Here is a 17656-nt window from a genome sequence, read left to right as displayed (position 1 = left end):
ATTCTAATCTGATAAAAGCCTTAAAGGGAAGAAAACTTCAATATTTGATTACCCCAACTCTTTGAACATGACAGACAACATACTCAAAAGATTTTCTGTTAACATTGTGCAAAAAAGGTTTATTTAAGCCTATGTGTTATATCAAAGTCACGTAGAATTGACTATTCAGGAACAATTATTTCCTAAACAAAGAGAAACAGCAACTCTGCTAACAACTCATTTTGCCACTGTATGTTCTAGCTAACTGCTTACTAATGAGTAATGATGAGAAAAGATAATGCATGTAGATAAATATCCGTGGCTTCTACTATATTGTTTTAAAGTGAATTAGAGACCTAAATTAAAGAGAGTACTCCCTATTTGCATGGAACCGTGTAAATATTTCCTATGGAAACCTGAAACCACATGAAACTCAGGTAGTTTCACTTTGAAAAAAAAACAGTTCTGTGTATACAAACACACACAACTACTGGATTAGAGAATACGCCACTAAACGTGCAGAAGTCCTGTCTGCTAACGGCAGGGATCTCTCAAGAGTATGTTGTGATTTATTTTCAAGGATTTCAAGAAACTGGTGGTACTTGCTTACAAAAGTTGTGGATTGATACCATCTATTTTCAGCACATAATGAAGTGGTTTTCTGTTTGGGTTTGTGGCGTTTGTTTTTTTTTTATTTATTTTTTTAATTTATTTATAATATATTAAGCTTGTAGTGAATTAAGGTAAAATATAAGCTTGAGAAATTAAATTAATCAAAATTGACGTGAGTTTCTCATGGCTAGCGCTGTGGAAAGCCACAAAATTAAAATCCAAATTTTGAACACTTGGGTCTTACCGGTGAATACTTACTGGTTCTTATGTAGTCTTTGTATGAAAATACTCAGGAAAAGTTTCTCTCATGATACGAGACTCCCCAAAGAGGTACAGAGACACCTGAAAGCGCAGAGGGATAAAGCTCTTTTACTAGAGGTTTGAATGCAAAGACTTTGCACTGACTCCTGTCAACATCGAGTTTCTCATAAAACAACGTGGTTAACCAAATTTTGCTATATCATAAAATCATAGAATGGTTAGAGTTGGAAGGGACCTTAAAGATCATCGAGTTCCAACCCACTGCCCTGGGCAGGGACACCTCCCACTGGAATACGTATCTGCGAAACCCTGTAATTCAACTAAACCCACGCCTCCCCTGTTCGTATTGATTCAGGGTGCAGTTCGCTTTACATCTCGGTTTAGATAAGATCTCTTCGCAGATTTTTTGCCCTCCTTTTCCTGAGGTGGAGTGCGAGTGGGCCTCATCTGCTGCATGAGGTGCTTCCCGGTAGTCGATCGAACGGCTGTTGATTAACAAGTGTTTAACCTTTTCTAGCGTTACTAACTTTTAAGGACATCAGACAGCGTTTTGCACCGGTCACTTGGAGCGGCACACGGCAGCCTTTTCCACGTTTCCTCACGGAGTTCTCCGGGCTGGCCGCAGCCTCCGCGGAGGCGGCCTCTGGAGCCGGTGGGGCCCTAGGCGGCTCCCCCGGGGCTCACCGCTATCGCGCTGGGGCCGGCGGCACCGGAGGCGGGCTCTGAGGGCTGGGGCTCCCGGGAGCGGAGGCGGGCTCTGAGGGCTGGGGCTCTCGGGAGCGGAGGCGGGTTCTGAGGGCCGGGCCGGGGCTCCCGGGAGCGGAGGCGGGCTCTGAGGGCCGGGCCCGCCCCGGCGCAGGCGCCCCGCCTCCCGCACGCTTTGTCCTGCGTCAACCACCGCCGCGGCAAGATGGCGGCAGCGGATTGTAGCGACAGCGACGAGGAGGATTTGGTGAGCTATGGCACCGCGCTGCAGCCCCTGCAGGAGGGTAAGGGTCCCCGGGGATTTCCTCTGCGCCTCCTCGGTACCGCCGTCGTGCGTTGCGGCGGGCGCTGGGCTGTAGCACCGGCCGGGAGGCAGCCCGGCCTGAGCTGTGGGGTGTCCTGAAGGGCCCGCCTGGCCCGGCCTGGTGATGCTGTCCGTGCTGTGGCGGCCTTGGCTTGGGGAACGCTGTGGCGAGTGGGCCCAGCGCAGACTTGCCTCCCCCTTCTCCGGCCGCCCTGGGGCGCAGGGGTTGCCTTGGCAGGCGGGCTGGGCGAGGGGCCATCAGGCCGGGGGGCCCGGGGACGGGAGGTAGGCTGCCCGCCGCAGGAAGGTTAAATGGCCCGCTCGGCGCTCCCGCCAGCTGCGGTGTGGGCCTGGGCAGCCCAGGGCCGGTGCCGGCACTGTGCTCGTTGGGACTGGTGCCGGCCTGTCGGTCCGTCCTCTCCCCAGTCTCAAAAGAAGAATAGACTTCAAATACACCAGCTGAAGTGTATGCAGTTATACTGATGTGAACGTCTTACGCTGTAGGCATGGCCCAGGCTCGGTGTCGTCCGAGGATGTCTGTACGGCTGTGGCTCCTGAGCCTGTGCCCCTTCATTCATAGTAATGTTGTGCAAATGCGTATGTCAGAGTCCATAGCTCCTGTGTTTTCTTTCAGTTTTGGACACTTGTGATGTGCTGTAATTTTTCAACACAGTTACTTAAATGATGAAATTCTCTCAGGAGGTTAACAGCTAAACATGTCCTTTCGCAGGAGAAGACCACGTTCTCAGAACTCGTTGGAATTTAGGATTTCTATTTGAATGCTTCATGCTTGTACTTTAGCAGTGTACATTGATAGTGTGTCCAAATATTTAAAGTAGTGTGGGAATAAACGTAAACTGCTGATGTGTTCCTCGTCAGGATGGCTACTATTTGATTCACTTCCTAATTGCAAGGATTAAACATATCCAGAGCAAATGGAGAGTCTATTTTTTATGCAGTGTTGTGACTTAGTTTCTGATTTATCTGATTGTAGGTGAACGAATTAAAAAGCCAGTTCCTCTTCAAGAACAGACTGTTAAAGATGCAAAGGGACGATACCAGCGTTTCCATGGAGCATTTACTGGTGGTTTCTCTGCTGGTTACTTTAACACTGTTGGCACAAAGGAAGGTTAGATATTTTTCTGTCTTCTTGGAGTGGTTAATTGATTACCATAATTTAATGTTAGTGAAAAGAAATTAACTGTCATTAAGCATTCTTTCCCCCTGCTATTCATTATGCTGTAAATAGTTGAAACAGTATTGTTGAAGTTATTTCCCCTTGAGTTTTTGAACTGCAGTTTTATAGATGTTCCCTTGATGTATCCTTAAGGTGTAAAGTTGAAACGTTTGAATTTTTTTCAAATATTACGTTGCTGTTTACAGTACCTTACTTAGATATTTACTTTCTTTAAAGGGTGGACTCCTTCAGCTTTTGTATCATCACGGCAGAAGAGAGCAGACAGAACCATTTTTGGACCAGAAGACTTCATGGATGAAGAGGTAAACTTATAAAGGAATACAAATCTTTTGGAAGTAGTTGCCATGACAGCAGGTGTTTTGGGCAATGAAATCTCCTAAAGAACTTAAATAGCTAAAATGGAAGTAACTTTAAAATCACTTTCTTCTATACAGTGTTATACTTCTAGGTCCTATAGGATGTTTCATAGATTCGCTTAGGAAGCTCCTGTAATCTCAATATTTAAAACAGCCTCAGAACTCAACCCTTTCACTTTCTCTGTCAGAAAATACAAATACTTTTTGAAGCTGTTTAAAATATGACCATTCAAGTTATTGAAAAAGCAGCTGATTTATACAGTCTTGAAAAATTTAACCAATGTAAGGGTCATATCCTGTTTTCTTTCCTTTACCATTACAATAAGTAAGCATTTGAGGGAAACATTTTTAATCAAAACTTTTTCATTTTGTCTATATTTCCAGGATCTTAGTGAATTTGGGATAGCACCAAAAGATATTACAACCACAGATGATTTTGCATCCAAAGCTAAAGACAGAATAAAAGAGAAAGCTAGACAGATTGCAGGAGTAGTTGCTGCCATTCCAGGAACCACTGCATTTGATGATTTAATAGGACCATCAAAGTAAGTAAATTTAGAGTTAACCAAACAATTCCTTTCACTTAGAAGTGTTGTATTGGTTAGAAAAGTAATGTTTGACCACAGTAATCCATGAAGGAGACTGGAAGATCTGCAGCGTTATGCTTTCTAAGTGGCCTCTGTTTTTGTTTTATACATGCAGACTTGTATCAGGTAAACATTTATAAACTGGGATGCAGTGTATTCGCAAATGTTAATGCATTCAGATTTAATTTTAAAGTGGGGTATAAAAATGTAATTTCGAATGGTATATATGTATATTATTTCTCCAGAAATACTAAAAATGTGGTTTGAGGTAATTTTTTCCCCCTTTGTTTTCTTAGAATAACAGTTGGGGTTGAACTGTTACGAAAAATGGGCTGGAAAGAAGGACAAGGAATTGGACCGCGTGTCAAAAGAAAGCCACGCAGGCAGAAACCTGGTAAGTTCAGTGAAGTTCCTGAACTCATTAATAGAAAGCTAGCATTCATGGACTGATTAGAAAGTTTATTTTAAACCCTCCTTTTTTTTTTTTTTTTTGTCTGTGTCTTTAATCTTAGAGAAATTTAATAAGGTAATTTAATATGATGCTATTCTGTCTCTTACAGACCCTGCAGTGAAAGTATATGGTTGTGCGTTACCACCTGGACTGTCTGAGGGTTCTGAGGTATTAAGTTGTTCGTTGACTTACGTAAGAACGTGTGATAGTGTATTTAAAAATGAACTTCTTTCATGTCTTTCAACAGTATTTAACATTCAGTTTGAAGTTTTGTTAAAAGTATTCATAAATACTTATTATGCCTATAGTGAAGAAAGCTTTTAATGTAACAAAACCTATTCTTTTGCTACCCTGGGCAGGTATCGTTCATACATATCTTCATATATAATTTAGGAAACGCAAACTTGCCTAGTCTCAGGTCAACTAAATGTTGTTAAAGCTCAACGTACAAAACTTTTAATCATATTTGCCGTTACATACGTGTATTTTGTACAAGGATGAAGAGGATGAATACCAGCCAGAAAATGTGACGTTTGCACCAAAAGATGTAATGCCAGTAGATTTGACTCCGAAAGAGAATGTCCATGGACTTGGCTATAAGGGTTTGGACCCCTCACAAGCTTTGTTTGGTGTGTCTGGAAGAGAACACCTCAATCTTTTCACAGGTGGTTCTGAAGACACAAGCAATTTACTTGGTGATGTGAGGCACAATAAAGGAAGAAAACTAGGTATTACGGGTCAGGTAAGGACACTTTTTTAATATATTTTATTACTAGTGCAGTAAAATCTAAATAAATTTTAGTTTTTCTTCTGTGGAAGGCACCTAGTACCTAGGTATTGTACATACCTTAAATGTAGTTTGAGAACAGGATTTTATTTTATTTTTTACTTAATATGAAAATGTGGGCAATTCCTTAGAACTGTTACGTGCCTTTACTTACTGATATTGTTAGAGAACTGTAAAATATTTCACTCTGAATAGTTGAAAATTGTTGTTATTTTGATTAGAGAAAGTTGTTGATGTTCATTATGGTTTTAGTTTACATTTTTTGTGTCAATTTTACTGAATCCTTTTAGTAATACTGAATCTGTTAGATTCTGCTAGATCTGTTGCATCTGGTAGAGAGGTTTTGCTTCTTGCCATGGTATTTGTAGTTCTTATGTAGAAGCACTGTCAGTTTATATTTCTGGGAATTACACTTGTTTAGTTTTCATGCCAACTTAAATTTTTTTTCCTTTTGAGAACTTAACCTGCTCTCAGTCAGGGTGCAAATGTTACCTTGTGGAATTAGGCTGTTGTCCTCGTCCTGTAAAGACCAAACTCACTGTCCCTCCCTGCCAAGGCAGTGGAATTAGGTTTGCTTTTGTATTTGGTGGGTTGGGGTGTTTTTTTTTTTTTTCCATTAGTTGGTAGCACTTTTTTTTGTGAAACTCTGTTTTCCCCACTATATATATATGTTTACTGGACACCTTATGTAATATGGATGGACAGATACACTGTAGGTTTGTTCTGGCATGTGACTTAAGAGTATTGTTTTTATACTTTTGAATTCTCGTTATCGAAAACATATTTTAGGCTTTTGGTGTAGGAGCTTTAGAGGAGGAAGACGATGATATTTATGCAACTGAAACACTCTCAAAATACGATACAGTTCTAAAAGATGAGGAACCTGGAGACGGCTTGTACGGCTGGACAGCACCTAAGCAGTATAAATCCAAAAAAAGTAAGAACTGTAGTTCCATCTAAAGAGCTGGTATCATTTGTATTGGGGAAACAAAATATGGCATAGGCGTAGTCTCTGTGTTTTCCAAGTATAATTTTTTTTGAGATACACTTGTGTGTTTTCAAATAACATTTGTAAATTTTATTTTGATACAACTTTATTTTCAGTGCAAGTTTTAAGTGCATGAAATACTACTGTTGTGATTTTAGAGTACCCGTTGATGTTAGTTGTACACAATTAGTGGCACTCGTGACGTTAGCTACACACAACAGTGGTACTGTTGCCTCACCATTAGCCATGTTCATCTCACAGCAGTCTCTCTGGCAGTCATTTTTTAGCTGTATAATACTAACAGATTCAGAACCCTTAAATTTAAATGAGAGGCACTGAAGACAAAGAACTACAATTATGCTCCGTAAAATATATTGTGAAATGGAAAATACTCAGAAAAAAATGCTTTTTGCCAAACGTATGTGTTTCAAATACTGACCAGCTCTATGGTTCTTTTGTAGGGTCTGAAAGAGATGTTAAATATATCGGCAAAATCTTGGATGGTTTCTCCTTAGCATCAAAATCATCAAGTCCAAGCAAGGTGAGCAGATTCTGATGTTTTTGTATTAAGAATAACATCAGCAAATTGACATGTGAGCTGTATGGACTTCACTGTTGCTCAGTGTTTTTTATGTTCTTAGAAATAAAATTTCTGGCTAGTGATAAAGATTGCAGAATGAGCAAAATTATAGTGTTGGAGGCTATTCAGTACAAACCTGAAATTTGTCAGACTGCTGGATGAATTTAAACTTTGCCCATGTACTGGCTTTGAGCAAACGCCTTTCACACCATCCACTGTTACTTGGCATAAAGTTGGACTAATGATTTGATTTAACTGTGAAATAAAAAAAAAAAAAGTACATCTTTTGCTTCTAGGTCTTTCAGATGTAATACTGAGTTTTCTGTAAAAATCAGGCCCCATCTTTCATCCGCTTTGCTGTTTTTGTGACAAGTTAATTTGTTAGCCCCATTCTCAAGTATGCATCATCTATACCATATATATTTGCATAAATTAGAATGAAAAACAGAGTTGTATGACACGGTCCTTTTTCTGATGAAGAAAAAGGAAGGACACTTGTGTCCTATATAAAATATCATATAGGAGGCATAGGGATAGCCTTTGAAATAACAGCTTGAATGAAGAACGTGAGCAAAAAGGACTTTAAACAAGATTAAAATGCAGTAAGCACAGAAATACTTAATAGTCCAATTAAGTTATGTTGCTTCTGTTTTTAAAAATTGGAACTATTAAGCAATACCAAGAGCATTTTCTAAAATAAAAGCAATGCATATTAAGGCTCTTGTTAACTCTGCTGCAGCTTGATGTGCATGTTTTCCTATTTTTCATAATCATTGCATATTAACAGTAGAACAATCTGTTCTCAAAGTTTGTGTTATGATGCCACTTGCTGACTGGGTCTGAAAGAATCAGTAGCTTGTAATATCTGTTTCTGCTGCTAGAGATGTAAACCGAGGCATTTTTTGATTGGGGTGACTTTTTTCTCAAGCACATTTTTTGGTGTTGAATACATAGTTGTATCTCTCTCAGTGGATTTTTTTTTTTTTCTTTTTGTCATCCCCCTGCCAAGGTTTATCTCCCGCCTGACCTGCCACGAAATTACAGACCAGTCCATTACTTCCGGCCTGTGATAGCAGCTGGGAATGAAAACTGCCGTTTACAGAAGGCATTAGAGGAATCGACTGGAAAACTTGCCAGTGATCTGGCACAGCAAAGCAGGCACAATTTGGATGCGTCTCAGAGGAGGGAACGACTGGGAGAGGCTGCTCTGAAAGGTATTGATACACGTGAGCGCACCTTTGCTTCTGTTTCAGGCCCCCTGTTTATATTGCAGTAAAAATTTGGTCTAGCCTTGAATAACTATTTTCTGATATAAAAATATTAAATTAAAAATATAAAAATCTAGGTGGATTAGCTAGAATACCTTGTCATTGTCCAGTTTCTTCTCACGGTTGAATTGTTGACATATCTTTCTGTATTTTCATTTACTTCAATCTTTTAAAGAAAAGTTTGTGTGGGATTATGTTTTACTATGTTGGTTTTTGGGTTTTGTGGGGTTTTTTTTGGTGGCCTTATTATGAGTTAGGAATATAGTCGGCTGTGAATTGTTGGTTTTTATTTTTTCCCCCTGTAAAAATGAGGTTTCACTGAAATACATGGAAATCCACTAAAAAGGTAATTTGTAAATGTGGTTCACGTTTGTATCTACAATAGCAAAGTGTACCAAGTAATATGTTAATATGTGGTAAATAGTGTAAAAGATGCAATAGTGGCCAATTTTATCTGCCTTCTCTGCCATTATACTGTTTATTGATGCTTAAGAGCCTTTTCTCCGAATGTATATGCATAGTGGTAGGCTTTTTTCCTCTGCTAAAGTGGCATAAATAGTTGTAGTAATTTTTTGTTTCTATTTATCTTTTACTGCTTTTTTTGCTTTTAGGTCCGTCTCCTTCTGTTTTGGAATATCTGTCTGAAAAAGACAGAGAAAGACTCAAAGAAGTGAAACAAGCATCTGAACAACAAATGAAAGCAAGAACGTTGCCTCATCAGTCTTGCAGCAGCAGATTCCAGCCAGCCTCCCCAGATGCTGCTGCTCACAAATGGCAGATGTTGTTGGGGGGGCAGTTAGCAAATGCTGGCTCTAGTGACTTCAAACCATTTGCAAAAAATCCAGAAAAACAACAAAGATACGAAAGTTTTCTGAAAAGTCTTAAACAAGGAGAAAAAGGTAACTGAAGAGATTAATCCTGACACTTTAATATTTCTCTGAAAAAATGTTTTGATTTGGCTTTTCCTTTCTTTTTCATGCTGTTTTTCATCCTGTTGTGTTCTATGTTCACTATGAGTTCTCTTCCTGAATTCCACAGCATTCCTTCCTCCACTTCTTAGGGCCAATGTTAAAATAAACTCTTACTGATACTTAATTGTGTTGATGAGGAAAACTGCTCAGTCATTTTAAGTGTCAGCAAGATTTGATTTTAGGCATTACAGTTGATACTTTTATGCTGTAGCAGAAGTGAAGTTCTCTAGGTTGTTCTACTTAGTTGCCTGTATTTCTGGATTTCGTGTCTTTCATTTGGCAGAGTAGACTTCAGCTTTGGCCAATGCCATAAACTATGCATGGAACAAGCATTTTCATTTAGTTTGTTTCTGTTTGAGGAGTAGAACTGGCAGATCCTAGAGACGCAGAAAGATTATTGGCTCACAGTGGAACAGCGATTTTCTTGCCTTTTCCCACACAAAATGGGAAAAATCAAAAGAATGCCCATACCCTGCACTTCCAGAGGAGATGGGGATCCTGAAGTGAGTGAAGTAACTCATGCTTGTCAAAGGTTGTGTTGCATGTCCTTTGGATACTCAAGCTGCCACTGTCGGTTATATTCTTCACAGAAATATTTGTGGCTGTAAAATCATAGCCTACATGCGGAGCTCTTACTCAAGACAAAAAAAATACACCAGCTCCCTTCATCTGTTCTTCTTGTGCTGTGTCCAGTAGAAAACCTGGTTTTGTTATTTTAGGATTTTTTAAAATAATATTTTTCATAGTATGAAAAAAGATTTCCTGGTCAGTAGCCTTTCCTGGTTAGTGCATTGGGACAAACTGCTTGAGCTTTGCACCCAGAGTTCCTCCATTCAGGAAATGGGGTTTCCCCTGTGTAAAACCAAGTGTCCTCTTATGACTGTAAGTGCCTCCTTAGTCATAGCAATGAAAATGCAAAAGAAATAACTTGAATGATTTAAGATTCTGTTTGTAAGTGTCTTTGCTTGGCTGCCGTTACTGTCTGTTTCTCAGGGAGCAATGTGAACCTGTTGTTTTAAACAGGGTCTGTGTTCACAGAAACCCGTGTCCAAATTCTGTATCTGTCAGCGGGCACTTTATATACCAGAAAGCCCCTCGGAAGTTACCAAAGCCTGGCCAGGCTTGCTCACTGGTTAACTCACCGTGCTTTAGTTTTTTGATATAGTTTTGGATTATACTGTTTGTTTTAAACACCTATTAAATGCATTAATAGGTGTTTTGAACATTCCTTAGAGGGCAATGAGAGTAAGGAGTAAGCATTACAAGTAAAATTGTTTAAAATATCTATCTTGCATTTGGCAAATACTGTCATTCTTGCTATCTTGCCAAATTACCTCTGCTTATCAAGGGATAACACAGTTGAGATTAATACTGCCCTTAAACTAAATACTCATTAAATACTTGCAAGGATGTGTTCTTATTATCTTATTTTTTTCTTGAAAAAGCATCAGACCTAAATCAGCTGTAATCTCCGCTAAGCGTTTCTATCCTTATCTTACAGTAGATAATTTCTCTCCTTATCTTTTAGTAGATACATTGGAGCATTATTTAGACCCGACTATGACAGAATGGGAGCGAGGAAGAGAACAAGAGGAGTTCTTCCGTGCAGCCATGTTCTACAAATCCTCAAATTCAGCACTCTCATCCAGGTTTACCCGGGCCAAATATGAAGATGATGTTGACAAAGTGGAAGTTCCTCGGGACCAAGAGGTATGTGCTGTTTACAGTCTTTTAGTACCTTGGAGCTGCAGTTGCTGCCTTAACCCTGACTTGAAAAGTTCTTTTTCTTTAAAGTTCTTTTGTAGATACCATGTTCAGGTTTTGTTGCCCTTCTGTTTAGCAAACTTCTAAAAACACTCACTGCATACAAAGCAGCAGTTTGTTAAACTACACTTAAATATTTATCTTTCTGTCCTGTTCTTAGTCTTAAAACAGTAATAGTCTATTTAGTAAGTTGCTACTTATTTAGCAGCTATAAATGTTTGACTTTTTCAGAATGATATTGATGATAAGGAAACCGCTGTGAAGATGAAGATGTTTGGCAAACTCACAAGAGACAAGTTTGAATGGCATCCTGAAAAGCTGTTGTGTAAAAGATTTAATGTTCCTGACCCATATCCTGAGTAAGATGATTGATACTGATATTTTTAGCATTTTTTGAAAATTCTGAGTATTTCATATGCTTGTGGAAAATCTGGCTGGGTGTTTTCTTTTTGTGTCATAATAGACATAACATAGAACTGCCTAATGTTTTTATTTGCCTCATTAAACATGGTGACCTCTGACAAAATAGTATGCATTTTAAGGACTGCTGTAGGTGTTTCAACTTGTGGTAGATAAGTTGAGGCCTCTTCTGTGTTGAAAATAATAATTGACAAACATCTTTATTTCCCTCTAGTTCTACCATTGTTGGGTTACCGAAAGTGAAACGAGACAAGTATTCTGTGTTTAATTTCTTAACTGTGCCTGAGCCCACCACGTCTGTAACTCAAGCAACAAATGAAAAAATCCAACAAAAGACCAGTCTCAACAGTAAGTTTGTTGTTACTTTATTACTTTAGCTATAAATGAGATAATAAAATAGGAAAAGCATGTCTTTGTCACAGAGAACTTATCCGCCTTTTTTTTTTTTTTAATCAAAAAAAAACCAAAATTGAAAATAAATTCAGTGATACAGAAACTGAAATCAGTCATATAATGCTAATTTCTTCCACCTAGAAGACCTTTATAGGTCAGATATTTATTAGAAAGATTTAAAAAATGTCAAACTGCGCTGAAGAAGCGGAGTAATTTAAAATCAAGTAGCCAGGAAACACAACTGATTTGAATGTTTGGGTCTTTTTCAGAACCAAAGAAACCTTCAAGATGGGATGTGTCAGATAAAGAGAAGGAGAAAAAAGATTCTATCAGTGAATTCATTAGTCTTGCTAGATCAAAAGCTGATGCTCAGCAGCAGCCACCAGTGCCAGCGACAGAAGAAAGTGGAACTGGGCCGAGTGAAGCTCTTCCCACTGAGGTGAGTTTACAACCACGTCGGGACCTAAGGGAGTAGCTGTAAACCTTCATGACCCTGCAATGAGGTTGGGTGACATGGGAATTGATTTAATACAGATTAGTTTGCAGGAGAGCCAGCTCGGGATAAGCAAAGATGTGAGATTGTGCTCGGAAGGCTTTTGAGGTTATAACTCTGAGACGTTATAACACTTACAGCATACAAGGATAGCAGGTGTGACTGTACTTGACGTACCAGCTTAAGAGAAGGTAAAACGTAGCTCAGGAGACTGGGAGTTGAATTCAGTCCCTTACAGCCACACACTTTGCTCACAAGCACGTCATATATCTTTTTTTCTGTTTTGAATGGAGATGGGTGCATGCTTTGGGGAGAAAAGTGATGTTTTCCTCTTGCTTAAATTTGGTAGTGTATAACTGAAGTTTGAATTAATGAATTAACATCTACAATATCTCGGGATCTGTTTCCAACTGTCTGTGTAGCACTGATTGCACTACCCTTTACAGGACACTGACTTAGTTCAGCAGTGTTTCAGAGTTTTACTGTTTTGGACTAGCAATGCCTAAGACTATATTTCACAGCGATTGTGATATTTGATTTTTTTGTAAATACATGTCAGCATGTTTGAAGTTATTACTTCTCAGAGAGAGGTTGTTAGTTTCTTTAGTGTTTAAATACAGTTTGTTATGATGCTGTTTTGCAGGTAGCTAATGAAGATAAGGATCAAGAAGAAGAAAGCAGACCATCTATGGACTTATTTAAGGCTATCTTTGTGAGTTCCTCAGATGAAAAATCGTCTTCCTCTGAAGAAGAGAGTGATGAAGAACAGCAACCACCTACCTCGGAAATAGATTCAGAAACCACCAAGCAAGTTGATCTGCCAGATAATTCTTCATCAAATGTACAAGGTAGTACTTAATGGATACTCATTTGTATAAATACCTTGTAAAAGCTTAATTTATGAATCAAATACTCCAGGACTGCTACGACGGTACTGTGTTCTTGTGCAGATCATCTGATATTGGTGGAGCTGGGCGTGTAGAAAATGTGAATTACAGCACTGAATAAGGCCTTGCATGTTACAGTGTTATTTACATTGTCATGTGTCCTGTGTAGATTTTACAAGCAAACTATGCTATGGAATATGCTTGTTAAACAATGAGGGGGCAAAACCATCTGATGTTAGGGCTCAGTTCACTGAGAAATACAGGGAATATTTTATACCTATGGTAAATTGTAAGGTAGATTGATAAACTTATGACTGTCTTGTGATGGATATTTGACAAAATCAGAAATAAATAACTTGGATTTCTGTGATATTTCTTTGATAACTAAATTCATGCTCTAAATACTGACATTCCAGTAAAGTATAATATTGAAATAATTTTACTAAGACATCAAAAAGTTGCATTTTATTTATGCAATTTATTTATTTATTCTAGTTATAAAAGTTGCCAGAATACTTCCACAAGAGAGGGAAAAGACCAGTCTTACACTCTAGTTTGTAGTAAAGTTTAATAAGCGATCCGTAAAAAGTTCCCATGCCATTAAATTAACAAAATGTACAATATATTTCGCTTACAATGGAAACACTTTGTCCACTTACAGTCATGGTTCGTTCTGTTAAAATCTAACTTTTAGTGTTTATTAACTTCACACAACTTGTGGAGTCTCTTACTCATTTTAAGTAATGGAAAAGGAGTACTGTGTTACGAAATGAAAGCAACCATGCACTGATACTAATTTAATTAGTAATTGTATCATGTAAAAGGTCAATTTTGATTAAAAAGAACAACCATAAACCCAAACAAGAGTATGTTGACATGTTTCAGAACGTCAGCTATCCAGTTGACCAAAGCAGATCTAGGATGCTGTCAATTTGCTTTCTCAGAGGTTTTTAAAAAACCTTTTTTAACTTTTTTTCAGCGCTTCTGGGAAAAAGCGTTAGCTTATTTTCCTTTCAAATAAAGAAATTTCTGTTTTTTCCATAGAGAGCGTGGCTGCTGCAGCTGATCCTGGCGTTTCTTTGCTGCCAACTTCAAAGCAGGAAGTGGATGCAGCAGAGGAATTTGGACCAAAGTTGCCTCCAGCTTTTTCTTCTGGTAGGTTCTGTAGACTTCTAGTGTGTAAATTCTACACATTGAAGTTGTATGTGAGATACACGATACTTCACTTTAAAAAAAACATTTGTGAGTAGGTACTTTACCTCTTAAATGCCTGTGTTATGTCAAACTGGCATCAACAAATGCTTTGTTACTGTGCTGTGATCGACTAGCAGGAACCTCTTTGTGTACTGCTTTTGTTGTAGCTCTGTAGAGGCAATGATAAGGAACCGTAGTGAAAATATAGGACCAGCCTTACAATTTCTTTTAATAACAGATTGCAAAGGCATTTAATTGCAGTAGGAAAGTTGTAGCCAGGAGTTGTAGACATTTCATTTCCATTTGAAGTCTTAGATTTTTTTTTTTTTTTAAACTATCCTATTACATGAAAAGTAATATAGAACTTAATGATAAAATTACCTTATTTTATCAAATTTTTTTTTCTTCATTTGCTTTGTGCTTTAGGCTCTACTTGGCAACAAGGTCCAGTGGTGCCAGCAAGTTTTCCTGGGCCTAGTAAGAAAGAAAAACATAGAAAGAACAGAGAGAAACACAAGACTAAGAGAGAACACAAACACAAAAAGGAAAAGGTATTTAATTTTTAATTCGATTTGAAACAGTTTATTGATTCTGTAATCTGTCAGTCAAAACCTTTTATTATTTATGCTATGGTTGTAGAAAATAGATACAGTGGAACTAGAACTTAAGCAACTGAGTTTCTTAGGTGTCTTGAAACTTGAACTTCAGAACAGAAAATGATCCAAATAAGGTGTTGCTTTTTCCATATATACAATGTGACTCCAGATAGAATATTGTGGGCAGTTTAATGTTGTATAGTGAAGATGTCGGGCGTATTTTAAGAACTGCATATAATTCATGGCTTGTATACAAATAATAATAATGAAATTTCTGGTTTGGGTGTTCGGGATGAAATGGGTGATTTTGGTATATATTTTCTAGCTCAGTCTGAATAGTGGAAAAGAATCATTGTTAAATGTTCCGTTTCAGTTAAGCTTGGAGACTAGACGGAAATCAACTTCTTGCTGTAGTTGTCTTTCAGAAAAACCCAAGTCTTTCACAATGAAATAAGGGATTATTTCTCTTCTTTTTACAGAAAAAGAAACACAAGAAACAGAAAACCAGAGGAAAACACAAGAATAAAAAATCAGAAAAAGACAGCAGCTCAGACACCACAGATAGCAGTGACAGCCTTAGTGATATAGACACCACGGGCTTGTCACCCAAAGAACTTCTTAGAAGGTAAACTGAAAGTTTACGTAAACACTTGTAAGTTTTGCAGTGGATAATCAAAACCTCAATTTCTGAGTTTTCGTTGTAGTGAACCTATTTGCAGCAAGTATGTAACAGGTCTCTTTATGAATACAAAATACTGCCTTTTTTTTTTTTTTTTTAATAAAGTGAGGAAAAATTTACAAATATTATACACCTTAAGCTGGGGGTAATCAATTTTAGGATAGGAGCCCCTTAAGATAAAGGGCACTAAATAGACAACTCTCCTAGTTAATGGAGGTTGTCGTTAATGACGACTGGTATTTTCGGAAGGTATTTTGAATGGGAATAATTGAACAAGTGTAGGCAGTGATTCTTATTTCCATTATTTTGTCTGCTTCTCTTTACTTGGAGACACTGGAAGCAACATTGTCTGCTTCGGAATGTTACAAGTCTGCTTTGGTTTGTTGATAATTAGCAAAAGATCTGATTCAAATAGATCCACTGTGTGGCATTGATGCTTAAGCTAACTTTGTGCTCAAGCAAGGAGGAGTGAGGCAAGCGGAACGATGCCCGAGTCAGGTACATGTCTGCTAAATCGAGATTGTGCTGTTACATTTTTATGAACTAGAGACTTAAGCATAGTGCCAACAGAAACGTGAAAATTGAAAGCCAGCAATTTGCAATTTCATTTTGCTCACACACGTGAAGTTCAGACAAAAGTAACTGTCAATTGTTTGGATCATCATCAGCTCCAAGCGCGTGCCCTGGGGAACGGTCACTGCGTTGGGTTCTGTTCTGTTGCGTGTCTCCCATCAGCTGGAGGAGAGGTCTCGGTGTAGTTGCTGAGATGCCACATCCAGCTGGCCTAAATGCAAAATGTTTGGAGTCTGGGTATTTAGCAGCATGGAGATGTACCCATGGAAGGGCTGGCATTCCAAAGGACTCTGCCACCGCTCCTTTGGAACGGAGCATCAGTTATGTACTGGTGTTTTCTTACTGAAAAAACAAACTGCTGCTCTTGGTTTCTAAATAGCTAAAATATGTATACGTACTTATGCATTTTGCACAAAATAGTTAGATTTCTTTGTACAACCAGTTATTTTGGAAGTCTGCATTTTTATGTCTCTATTACTGAGAATGTTTTTATCTCACCTAACTTAGATCTCTGTCTGAAACTAAGGTTTAAGGAACTGCTCAAGTAATTAAATGTTCTTACTGTTGCATGTTACTATTCAGTCTGACCTCTTTCTTTTTCTTTCCCCTTTTAGATTAAAACAACTTCAGTATTGAAGAGGCAGCTTGCTTTCTTCAGTGCTGTGGGACTTTGATCTCAGATTTTTGATCTCCTCTGTGATGGTAGATCAATCATGTGTACTTTGAAGCGCTGTAGATACTGTATTCATATTGAATTTGTTTGAAAGTAAATGTACATATGTTTATTTTGTGATGCTTCATATGTTCAAAATGTATGGATTATGTAATGTTGAAAAGACTCCTTTCAGGGCAGCATAATCTGAAACACTGCAGGCTCTGTTTTAATTAACATGAAACAAGATATTTAATAAACTTAAGTATTAAAAATCATTTTTGTGCAGGAAGCAATTGCCTAGGACCTCTAAAACGCTGGAGAGTAATTTTCAGTTTGAATTAAATTAGGGAGTTAAAAACTAAAGCAATGTAAAACTTATATTGGGTGCAAGTATTTTTAAAGAGTCCGATGCCCAATTTCAGGTTGCAGTTTGGCAGCATCTGCCTGTACCTGGGCTTGGTTGTACATCTCCAAATGGGGTATAGCGTTTACCCTAGCAGATCTACACCAATAAACTGTCATTTTGACACAGATAGTTAAGGCTGATGTACTTAGCCATTAGTATTGTAATTGTTACCTACCTATTTCATGTATTACAGTGAAAACTGTTTATACCATTTTTACTTTTTTTGTGCAGTACATTTAAATAGCAATTGGTACCGTACCTAATTATTTTATTATAAACTATGAAATAGTAGTTTTTTGCATGATCAGGCTGTTAAAATAGATGCACAGAGGGTACACAACATTCCTGCTGAAAATCACGAGCAAAAGCCTTAAACCGCAATTCACTGCTGTAGGTGGCAGTGCTGTGATGAGATGTGTTTTTCAGTGTCCACAGAGTTGGGACAGCTCTCGATGTCAGCAAGGTGATACAGTAGCCTCGGCTTGACACCGATTGTGCAGGTTTTAAGGCCACGTCAACAAAAAAATTTGAGCGAGGAAAGCAAAACCA

At 38.2% G+C, this 17656-nt stretch overlaps 1 protein-coding gene across 2 annotated transcripts; it reads left to right on the top strand.

Moving 5' to 3' along the window:
- Positions 1-1760: 1760 nt before the first annotated feature.
- GPATCH1 (G-patch domain containing 1) lies at positions 1761-16968 on the top strand. Of its 2 annotated transcripts, none has more exons than XM_074157849.1 (20): positions 1761-1841; positions 2856-2990; positions 3276-3361; positions 3800-3960; positions 4299-4396; positions 4563-4621; positions 4950-5195; positions 6030-6177; positions 6690-6769; positions 7818-8022; positions 8688-8975; positions 10579-10757; positions 11043-11170; positions 11446-11579; positions 11894-12063; positions 12761-12965; positions 14049-14159; positions 14625-14749; positions 15274-15419; positions 16661-16968. In XM_074157849.1, the coding sequence occupies exons 1-20, from the start codon at positions 1763-1765 to the stop codon at positions 16680-16682; spliced, it is 2805 nt and encodes a 934-aa protein (XP_074013950.1). In that variant the 5' UTR covers positions 1761-1762; the 3' UTR covers positions 16683-16968. The 2 variants fall into 2 exon arrangements, with proteins under 2 accessions (XP_074013950.1, XP_074013949.1); XM_074157848.1 differs by having other exon boundaries at positions 10576-10757.
- The last annotated feature ends 688 nt before the right edge of the window (positions 16969-17656 follow it).

Source organism: Numenius arquata, chromosome 13 (genome assembly GCF_964106895.1).
Source record: "Numenius arquata chromosome 13, bNumArq3.hap1.1, whole genome shotgun sequence".
NCBI lineage: Eukaryota > Metazoa > Chordata > Aves > Charadriiformes > Scolopacidae > Numenius > Numenius arquata.
Note: the sequence above shows the minus strand (reverse complement) of the source record. Positions and strands in the feature narration are given on the sequence as shown.

Bases quoted from the DNA above. Each gene is read 5' to 3' on its own strand.
- GPATCH1 (XM_074157848.1), top strand. From the start codon at position 1,763: ATGGCGGCAGCGGATTGTAGCGACAGCGACGAGGAGGATTTGGTGAGC. The intron at 6,770-7,817 runs GTGAGCAGATTC...CCCCCTGCCAAG, and splicing joins AATCATCAAGTCCAAGCAAG to GTTTATCTCCCGCCTGACCT. The intron at 14,750-15,273 runs GTATTTAATTTT...TTCTTTTTACAG, and splicing joins ACAAACACAAAAAGGAAAAG to AAAAAGAAACACAAGAAACA.